The 11,310-nt window shown below is 43.6% G+C and overlaps 1 protein-coding gene across 6 annotated transcripts in view; it reads right to left on the bottom strand.

Moving 5' to 3' along the window:
• Positions 1–877: 877 nt before the first annotated feature.
• The window catches only part of MTCL1 (microtubule crosslinking factor 1), a 138,129-nt gene continuing 127,696 nt past the window's right edge, over positions 878–11,310 (bottom strand). For 3 of the 6 annotated variants that reach the window (XM_037805918.1, XM_037805921.1, XM_037805919.1), the window contains one exon: positions 878–2,605. In XM_037805918.1, the coding sequence (XP_037661846.1) occupies positions 2,363–2,605 (243 nt within the window). In that variant the 3' untranslated portion in view covers positions 878–2,362. Of the gene's footprint in view, positions 2,606–5,251; positions 5,308–11,310 lie in introns of all 6 variants that reach the window. The other 3 variants (XM_037805922.1, XM_037805923.1, XM_037805920.1) reach the window with 2 other exon arrangements.

Genomic DNA, 11,310 nt, shown 5'->3' with positions numbered 1-11,310 from the left:
TTTTGGACTCAACTTCAACATCACTCTTTCCAGAATTTCTCAGCCTGCCAGAATTTGTCCTTCCCTGTGGAATTTGGACTGGCCAACCCCCACAATTGCAGGAGTCAATTTCTTAGAGTGAATCATATATGTACACATATCCTCTTGCTTCGTTTCTCCAGAGAACCCAGACTGATAGATCCTTTGAGGTCCAACTCAACCCCTACTTTACTTAGAATTTACACCACACCATTTTTTGCATCTTGATTGGTTTTCTGCCTGGGGATTTAATCTCCAACCAGATGGCAAGTTCTCTGATGACATGAACCACTCCTTGTATTTTTTTGGGTGTTCCACCATAGTATACAGCTTTCCTTGCCTTCCATGCATCCTTTCTGTTCTATTCTACAGCATCCTGATTTTCCTTTGCTGGGCCAACCTGTCACCTGCTTGGGTCAGGGTGAGACATGTGACTTGATGCAGACCAATGAGAGTCCCCGGCCCTGAGACCTTTGCTGGAGATACTGGTAAAAGACTCTTTCTCTGCAGGAGTTGCTAAACTCCTGGTGACCATTGATGCCAACTCTTGGGAAGCTGTTCTGCAAACAGAGCCACACAAAGGAGACCAACTCCAGGAGACAGAATTCTCATGGGATGGCTTGATGATCTGCCTACATTGGAGTGATGCTAGCACTATCCTTGCCCCTTTCAGTCACGAGAGCCAGCAACATCCCTTCTTGGTTGGGTTGTTTCCAATAGGAAAAGAGCATTCCTGCACTTCTGAGCACTTACCATGGGGCTAGACAGAGCATGCACAAAATCAGTCTTTGTTGACTTGTTGATAATTTGTTTGTAGATATGTCTTGGATGGTGAGTTAAATGAAATATTTAATATTAACTTTCTAGACAGAACTGTGGCAATGCTGGAAGTACAACTCCTTCCATTAGCCCATCTAGATGAGAAAACGGTTGGTTTAATGAAACATTAAAGTTGCAAGCTTTTGCCTGAAATCCTTCTTGTGCTCTTTGGGAGCACCATTTCCTTATGAATGCTGACTCTATCCCATACTAACAGGTTGTGCTATCATCTCATATCAGAGATGGAAACACCTGTTCTGGTGTTATCAGCCACTCCTTCTTTCCTAGCATATGTTGACTTGTCGGCAACCAGTTTCCTCAGTGTCAGCTTTTTTCCATCTGAATGAAGTCATCTTTTTGTCCCAGGACCCTCTTACACAGTCCAGTAAAACTGCAACATGATCAGGTACTTAGCGTCCATTCCCTGTGGGACATTTTAGCAGCTGTTGCCTTTTTCCATGCTCTCCTCTTTCCCTTGCTTCCCCAGCTATGGAAAGCTTTCAGCTGGAGACTTTAGGAACAGACAGAGGGCATGTGAAACAGGAGATCAGGGGACACGCCGCCATCTTGTAAAGGCTTTATTTCTGCTTTGTCATTGTCTCATACAGACTCAGAGACATCACCATTTGTTTCAATTTTGTGTCCTCCTGACTTTTTTGTAGTGTTTCCTTAAACAAAAAAAAAAATTGAGTAAACACTGTACATGGTCAGTTAATCTTTTAACAATAATTTAAAAATTTTGTTGCTGTTGTATCATCAATGCAAGAGGACTGACAATCAAAGTACAGTACAAGGAAATTCACAACATATTACAGTGGGACACATGGATGCACATTTAGGTCATTTAGGTGGTGGTTTAAGAATCCAGGAGCATATGTACACGCACCCAGGTGCTTGGGACCCGAAGACATGCAAGTCAAGGAGAATATGTGGGTTACACAGCGAAACATGTCAGCCCATCTGAAGACTGTACCTTTTCAAAAATGTTGGCATATATCCCTGCCAGTCTAGAGAACATCTATCTTGTCTACTGGCTTAATGGCTTTTTCACTACAAAAAGTTCACTAAATCAGACAGTCTGAAGCATTTCAAAAATTCTGAAAAAAATAACAACACTGACAAAATAAAATTAACTTAAGATACTCTAATTCAACATGAAACTAAACCCAAACCAGGATGTAACAGTGCAAGTTTAACATAAAGGCAATCAGTTTTGAGAGTGAGGGCACTCAGAATCTCTTAAAATGTACATTGTTTAAAACTTTTATTTCTTAAATTTATATCGTCGTCGCCTTTTGTGTTTAATATACTGTGTGTAAAAAAGATGGGAGACAAAAATAGTTTTCTGAGCTATGAAAAAAATTAAGTTATTACAGGCACGTTGACTGTTTCATTCTAGAAACATCTCAAGTTCACAGGTTGAACATTCAGCAGCTGTATGTATTTTTTGAAAACATTCTTTGACCTTGGGAAAAATGAGCTCTCTCTCCTTGCAGGCAGAGGTTGGTTCATGGCGGTGGCATGGTTAGGCGAAGGACAGTGAGTTATTCTGGGATGACTCATGCAGGCTGGCTCCCTGGCTGAGCTTCTCTGCTGGGGTCTCCTCATCGCCGGGGTCCTCCAAGGAGATCAGGTCTCCGGTTGACTGAGACTGTGAGGCAGTGGGGGAATGGGAAGCCCAGCGGGACGGAGGGCGGCGGTTGGCTGGTCTCTCGGGCCTGGAGAAGCAAGGCTCTAGGGACGGAGCTAGTGCAGAACAAGGAAGTTCCTTCGGAGCCAAGAAAGGGAAAAGAGGGTTACTCAGAATGGTAGGTTCTTCAACGGCTGCTCCCAGCTCCCCAACACACATCTCAACCAACCAAAGTTAAATGCAATAGACCACAGAGAGCGATGTTTGGATATTCATGGATATTTTGCTCATGGAGAATAACTTAAAATGATGAGTCAAGACTTCAAAACAAATGACCAGCGACTACATTAATTGGTAGATATGACAAAGATATGACCAAGATACGGCAATACCGTGATATGGGTCTGTTTGCACAGGTCCTTCAGAATTGGATTGGGATGTACCCAAGATGCGGGAGAGGCGACCATAGTTGCGTCTCCACAGCCCACTTCACCATCTGCCAACCCAGCTGATCTAAATTTTTCGGTCCTTTTGAGGTACCTGTGCTTTGGTCTGTTTGGGGGCCCATGAAGAGACCAATGATTTTGCCCAACTGTATAAGCCACAAGGCTCACCTTCAAACTGTTTATTCCAAATCGACTGGCAGTAGGTTAAACAAACTCCTGCCACATGGAAAAAAATGCTGCCGGCAGAAATTTTAATTTAGGTCTAGTTTCCTTTAATGACTGTTCATTGGAGCAGCATTTTTAAAAAGCCAAGTCAGAGTGCACTTGTGATTTTGTTGGGCATCCCACACATTCTGAAGACAGATCAATACAAGGCAGACCTGAGGTGCAAATCACCAGGAATACTGATTTTCAAGGGTTCCCTCATACTTTTTTTGTCTTTAAAGAATGTTGAACTACTTGTCCTAACTCTGTGTGCTGGGAAATGAGGTCACCCAAACTCAGACTTTGCTAGCACACAGAAATGAAGAAAGCTGTGGCACGAGGGAATCCGAGAGTCACACAGGATGGAACCCGTTCCCCCAAATGATGCTCGAACAACCAAAAGGCAAGATGGTCAACCACTGCATGGAGGTCACAGGACACATGAGGACAGACAAGGACCTGCAGAGCCAGCGAGCAAGTGAATTCTACATGGGAGGATCTCAAGAGATGAGACGTGCAATGGAAAAGACTAGATGAGGAGAGATGAGGCAGCAGAGCAGGAAGCACAACAGTGCAGGAGAAGGAAGCGATGTGTCCAGTGGGCGACACTGGGAGGAGAGAGGACAGACGACCATGGGCAGAGCCAGGCGGCCAGTGGAAAAGCGTGCCCCAGGGTCGTGACGCAGGGAGGGGGCTTCCCAGCAAAGGAGCAGCATTCACACTGCAGATTACTCTTTACGTTCCCTGCCTCTTCAAGACTGGCACTGCGTATTACAACTGGGGGAGCCTAGATTCGCAAAGCGCTTTTGGGTACGTGACAATAGGAAATTCCTCTCCAGCTAAAATACTGTCTGTGCTAGGATAGGAACTGACACCTCTAGCCTGTGTCCTACATCCCCTCAGCCCACAGCACACAAGGGGACAGACAGCTTGGGAGCTCTGCAACCGTTTTGTGTCTTTTTATACCTCCATTATTGTAAAGGGTAGTGTGTGTGCATGGGTGTGCAAGTGCATGCGTGTGCTTGGCGAGGATGCTGCTATGGGTTTATCTGGCTGACTCCCGGCAGGCCATGTCCACCTGGCTGATGATGAGCAAAGATGGGTTTTTATTAGAACTTTCTGTACCCCCTTTTCACCAGCATCTCCTTATGAATTGTTATGGGAAAAAAAGAAAGGTTGTGTCACCCCAAGTTCAAGGGGCTGGCTTTTGCACATACAAGCATGCAACATCGGCCTTTTCCAAGAAGCCATAGTGGTGGGCTGGACCTGCCTCAGTGTGGGTTCGAAATGGCCCCCTAATGGACATATTCTTTGTAATTTTTTTTCCTCGGGGACACATCTTTTGCCTTAGAGAACAGACTGTATTTTTGTACTGATCAGTTCAAGTTCTGACCAGTGGATGAGGAGTGGGTGACAAGATCCTTGATCAAAAACCAAGTATGTACTTTCTTGTGCACATTGATTCAGGCTCTAAAGGCAACTCTGAGTGAAGTTCTCAAAATATTTGGAACAGGGCTGGCTGTGTTGTTTATTCATTCATTCAATAAGTATTTATTGAGCATTGACTGTGAGACCTACGGTAACCCCTTGGAAAGACAACCCGCATTTGGAGTTGCTCTGTCTGGGGTGGATGGACGCTTCATCAGTTACAGTCATGCCCCGTTACAACACTTGGTGACATCAGCTCACGTGGGCAGAGATCCTGGTAAGCAGGAGTGAGCCAACTGGGAGACAGGGGTCCCGACAGAAGCTGGTCTGAAAGTTCCCCTCTGTGCCACAGAAACCACCCCCTCACCCCCACCAGCCAATATCTCTACTCCTCTGAAGGCAAACTGGCTGCACATTGCAAAGGAGAAGGGAAAATCTCAACCGAATCTCCATACCGTAAAAACCCTTCTCCCTGCACTGAGGGCTGACGCGGATGGCTCGGATGGAAGCAGATGGGGGTGTTGAGGTGTGACAACTGACCCTGCAGCTGAGCTGGCCCTGCTGAGCCCTCGTCAGCGTGGGAGGGGGCTGCACGGAGCAGCGACACACTATGAATGAGAGTGTCATTGATGAACATCAGATGCCAACCACACGTGACACACCATGACTCCGGAGACAGTTTGGGAACAGGGAAGAAGGCACTTACAGAGCAAGGCAGGCAGGCTAGAGTCGCCAGGGGGCAGTTAGTAAGACAGTTTGGTTCTGGACGGAACAGACAGAGAAAAAAAAAAGAAAAGCAAGTAGGTTGGAAAGCATTTTTAAAAAAGGAGACCAGGGTACAGGTTTTACAGTCAACACGGACCCCCGGAACTGGGCACATTCACTCCAAGGCAGAGGTGGGGACCCAGCCGTGCTCCCGCAGAGTAAAGGGTTTGCCACTGGCCAACAATCCGAGCTAAGAACCAACAACACAGAAGACCCTTCCCTCTGGGGCAGGGACATCCCCCCTCCCGCTGTCCATTCTTTCTGAGCTGCCTTTTAGCCACCCTCTAGCATTTCATATTTCAACTACGATTTGGCAAATGCTGACATGGAAACCACGTGACATTATACGGCCTGGCTTGTTTGGGTCACTCTGATGGAGCCACCACTGTTCCTCCTAAAACTTTCCCCTCCCATTTTCCACCCAGGCATGGGAGGAAGGGACAGCATGGCCTTTTCAGATTATCCTCTTTCTTCCGGCTTCTCCGAGCATTGCTGAATTGCTGCTGTAGCTTCAAGAGGGAAAGGAGGAGCAGTTAAGTGGCTGGTGGAGTGAGAGGGAGGTGAGAAAGGGAGGTTTGGCTTCTCTCAGCCCTGTTCCCCGTGCAGAGGTGCCTCTGCCACCCCTGTGTCCAGAAGCTGGGTTCACAGGATGAGGCTCCAAAACAGGATGCTGAGAGTGGCAGAAAGATTTAGAATCAGCTCAGTGGTCATTGTTTTTTTTTGGAATGAGAACCCAGAACTACTGTGCAACCCACGGAGTGGCAGAAAGGGATAACCGATGGGTCTAGGAATGTTAAGGCAATTCAAGGAATAATTCATTGGAACATCTAGAACAAGCACAATTCCAATGGAAAAGGGAAAAGGGACCTCGACATTTATCCACTTCAGGGAGAGCCCCCTTGCAGGCTGTGAAACTTGGAAATCATGTGGTGCTCCCTCCAGCCAGCCAACTGTCTCCTTAGCTAGCAAAAACAACAAGCAAGAAGCAAATCTAAATATAACCTTCACCGAAGCCCACACTGGGGGGTGGGGGGTAGGGGGTGGGGACAGCTTTGCACCATAAAACCATTTTCACACCACAGTCTGCAACTTGTCGTTAAAGTTTTTCTTTATATTATCACAGATTCCATTGTTAGTAACTTAATGCATTTTTTTTTTGTTCCTAAAAATTAAATTCTATTTAGTTTCTATTATAAATGGACACTAGAGATGCAGCTAGGCTAATGCTTTAGGACATAGCCCCAGTTCCATCTGATTCCCCCAGAGCCCTGGGAAGACCCCATCCCCACCCCCAGCGGTGAGCCACTTACCTGCACCAGGAGGGCTGGGCTGGCAGAAGGCATGTTTGTTGCCTGAGAACACTCAACCCGCCATGCTTGTCCTTTCTGTCTCCTATCTTGGGACACGCAGGTCATGTAATAGCAATAGTTTTCTAGTTGTGTCTATGTACTCAGAGGCCCAACAACGGAGAAAGTTCTAGGAGACTTGGAAAAGGAAAGGGGAAGGGCTGTGGCATTTCCCTGGAAGCTGGGGACCATTCCTTCGGATTCTGGGAGTAGGGTGAGAGGAGGAGAGAGTGTTCATGGCTTTTAGAGAGCCCCAAAAGTAGGGCAGTGAGAATGTGTCAGAATCCTGGGGTACGCTTCTCTGTTTTCTGGAGTTTCATAAGAGAAATTCTGCTCAGGAGAAACACAGATTGTTTTGAAGACTTTAGTTAATTGGGAAGATTAGCGAGACCCATATTGAAGTGCAGGAAACATCTGTGGGGGCCATTTCTCTGTCCTCTGGAATTTCGTAGAAATTTATAAGAACAGGTCTGGGATAAATGCACATTATAATCAAAAAGGAAAGTGTAGGGAAAGAGCTGTAAATTCTCAAATGTAATTGGACAATACAATAGGATATGCTAACTTGATTTTTGGGTGTATTTTCATATATTCAAACTTTTAAAAAACACCCTTGCCCTGGCATCGAGGGATTGAAAATGTTTTCTTGACCAAAAGGGGGAAAAGAAAGGTGACAAAATAAGGTTACTGTGGCTAAGAAATTTCAAATAGAGTCTAGAGGCTGTCCTGGAGGTTACTGTTATGCAAGCTCCAGCTAGATATCCTAAAAGGCCACAGTATGCCAAGCCCTAACCAACAGTAGTCCCAAAATACCTAGGTCCCTATTTGAGACTCTATAAAAGTTTCACTCACTAAATTTATTTTTCAGAAACTTAAATCCACCAGCATGATCCTTTGCCAGACAAGTCCTAAAACCCAGAGGCAACAGCTTCTTTAAGAACATCAACCAGATGCAGCCCCCTTCCCCATAATGTCAACACCCCTATTCAATATGAACAAGTTAGGGTGGTCACTGCCTAGACATCCCTGAAGATTGAGAAAGTGATTAAATGAGAGGAAGGGGTAGCAATAGACAAGATAGGATTTAACAAAGGATTACAAATACTGAACCTTAATATAAATATATATATTTTAGATGCTAGGGTATTAGAATAGCTAGAAGGAAATAACTGAAATGGTGGAACGTAACCCACATCATTCTTCGAAATTTGCTCCCTAGCTACTTGTTAAATTGTACTTTGAAAGTTATCACCTTTGTTTATATGTGTTATATATCACAATAAGGAAATAACTGAAACTGTGGAACTGTAACCCATAACCTTCTCTAAAATCACCTGTATAACTACTTGTTAAATCGTACTTGGAAAGTTATCACCTTTCTCTATATGTGTTATATATCACAATAAGGAAATAACTGAAACTGGAACTGTATCCATAACATTCTTTGAAATTTGCTAACTATTTGTTAAATCATACTTTGAAAGTTATCACTGTTCTTTATATATGTTAAATTTCACAATAAAAAGTGTACTAAAATAAAAAAATAAAAACAGTATTGTAATGGTATAAATTTTAAAACTTGTATGATTAGCATGTATCTATAATGGTAAAAATATCTTTGCCAATAAAAAGGAAAGAGATATTCATAAGTTCTTGGTCATAACTACAAAACAAAACTTTGAATTTCTTAAACATTTCTGTATATCATTGTAAACTATTTAAACTTTTATGTACTTCAGATTTATAATTAAGGAACAAAAACTGAACAGTCTACAAAAATGAGGACCTAGAGGTTAAAGTGATGGCTTAGTATAAATCACGATTGTCCATTGTAAGTCATTAATCACTCCAGATAACTGGAATGTGACTACTAGAATAAATTTTAATGACTGTATATAATAGATAATGACAACAATATCTCATTTGTTGTCCTTTTGATTACCTCCATTATTCCTTAGGCTATATTTCTTCAAACAGACTTAAAATTCTGGTATGATACTTTGTAGCATAACCTCATTGTTCTTTATTAGAGTGCTCTATTTACCTAAGAAATGAAAAGTGATTACTTTCTGAACTCAGCTGGCTGGATTTGAATTTGGGTATAATAATGACGATGTCAATTACAGACAAAGGGAGGAGAAAAAGGACCAGTTGGGGAGGGTCCTTGATGAAGACTTCAGAGGGGACCTGAGATTAATTGGGACCACAGTTCTGAGGGGTGAGGGAGGGAGTCTAATGATGCTTCCAGCAGATTCTTGCTACAGTGAGCAGCACTGCTTGGAGGACTAGGCAAGCTAGAGAAAGTTCAGAGAGAAAGCTGCTCTAGGTGACCAAGGTGTGATGTTACACTTGGAAAATGATGAAGGGGGACATGGGCATGGTTTGGTGAGGAGCAGAGCCTAAGATTCCACAGCTGAAGGCCTTCAAGTGCCTGCTTTGGGAAAGCAGCATTCAAAAGGATGTTGGACTGTGTGCATCAAGACCTCAAAAGTCCCAAGTACCTTAAGGGGCTCTCAAGGTGGGATTCTAAATGCTCCCCCAGAAAAGTTTGTGCACGTGTGTGTGCATTCACACACACACACACAAAGACACACACACACACAAAAGACACACACATTCAACTACCCAGACTGAACCGGTCTTACCGAGCACAGCTCAAACATATCCAAAGGAATGTAACTATGTTGAATAGCACTTACGGGGAAATTTTTTTTAAATAAAAATTTTCCTTCAAGAAAACGGGATGCTCTATCTTCTCTGTATTTTAAATTTAATAAGCACGGCACTTTGGCAAATTTAACCATAGACTTGATGTGACTTAAAAATGGATAAGGACTCTAGAAACAAAGGGTGATGTTCTCTAAAGGGCTACGTGTTTAGTAAAGAGATATTTAATAGACTCATTAAGGTTCATTTTTGGTCATGACCTTGTTTAGACTCAATGGACGATGGGAATTTTGGAGGAAGGGCAAGGGAACCAGCCCCTAATGATTGCCATAGGTGGTATCAGTGAGGACTGATACTGCAGAGATGTAGAAAGCTGGAGAAAGCCCAGAGAATAGCCAGACTCATCAGGATTATTTAGAAAATTCCGTGGAACACTAAAAACACAGGTGGCCACTACATGATTTTTGTCAGTAACTTGGGAATGAGAAAGGTGATTATATGGAGAAAAATGAATTGAGCTGGTATACACAATATAAAATCTGAATTGAGCTGGTATAATGTACAAAGGAGAAATGCAAAAAATACTGAAAAGCAAATAAGGGCCAGGTAAACCTGAAATGGTCAAATTGTCCAAATTGTCTTTGAATGGCAGGCCAAGAGGAGAAGCATCTTGCCATTCACTGCAAACCACTTCTGGAAGACTGCCTTAGTGTGCTATTCTGAGATGTGGGTCAGTTGCTCCAGAGAAGACTCTGGAAAGGAGAGGACGGACACATATGGGAAGGATTTAGGGATAATCCAGGCAATCTTGTGCAGATTCTCTTTAGTTTAGTAAAGATCCATGTATCCATGCTTAATGCCTTATGCTAGGTACTGGAGAAACTAAAAATGCAGTCTGTATTCGAAAGAGGTTTCCAGTTTGGCAGGAGAGGTAAGAATTCTGTACACTTTGCAAGGAAATTTGATACATCTTTGTGAATCCTGCAAGTACTGTGCCATGGAAGAACAGATATGAGAGACTTTGGTTGTAGGGGAGGAAGAGGAAGGTGAATCAGCCTTCAAGCTTCAACCAGTGGAGAAGATTTCAACAGGTTAAGAGGTAAGAGGAGTAGCACTGGCAAAGCCCTGCCTGAGTTAGGAAAGAACAGATTGTGTCTGAGGATAGCCTCCAGTCCATGAAGCTGAAAAGTTGGAGGGAAATGAGATAAGGGAGGTAGGTTGTGTTACATCATGGAAACCTTGAATAACATGCTAAGAAATTTGACCCCTAGTCTTCAAGGAATGGGAGGTCATTGAAAGTGTTTGAATAAGGACCTAAAATAAACAGAGCTCAATTTTAATGACATGATGGTGTCAATTGTATGTGTGTTGGATTGGAATGGAAAGAAAGAGACAGAAAAAAAGAAAATTAGGAGGTTATTGCAATGCTCCCAGCCAAAGGTGGAGCAGATACAAACCAGGAGAGTTGCAGCAAAGATGGGAAGGAAAAATGGATGGGAGCAATATTTCCATGGCTGGGTGTGGTGACAAGGAAAGGAAAAAATCAGGGTGGCTCTAAAGTTTTTGAGCCTGGAAAGACTGGGAAGACAGCTGGGTGAGCAGAGCAAGTCTTGGGAGAAGACGGGTTAGAGGAATACATGCTGAATTTAAGTTACCCAGACAATAAGTATTAGGCATTTGAAGGTTTTAGTTGAGGAAATTGGCTTGAGATGGAGATTTGGGAAGCATCTTCTTCCAAGAGAAAGAATGAAGATCACAAGAACCAGTAGAGGAAATGAAAGAAGGTGATAGGAGAAGGTTTATAGTGGGGAATTGGTTTGAACTTGAGTCCTCACAGTTACAGCCAGAGTGGGCGGGCAGTGGAGGGTGTCCAGGGAGCCCTCCCACTGGCCTCACTTTCCCTGATGCTTCTCCTCTTCAGTTTCTAGGAAGTGGACCAAGCCCTGATTATTTGCTGGCTGAAAGGCCAAGTCAGCTCTTTAGATGT

This window comes from Choloepus didactylus, chromosome 16, assembly GCF_015220235.1.
Source record: "Choloepus didactylus isolate mChoDid1 chromosome 16, mChoDid1.pri, whole genome shotgun sequence".
Classification (NCBI taxonomy): Eukaryota; Metazoa; Chordata; class Mammalia; order Pilosa; family Megalonychidae; genus Choloepus; species Choloepus didactylus.
Note: the sequence above shows the minus strand (reverse complement) of the source record. Positions and strands in the feature narration are given on the sequence as shown.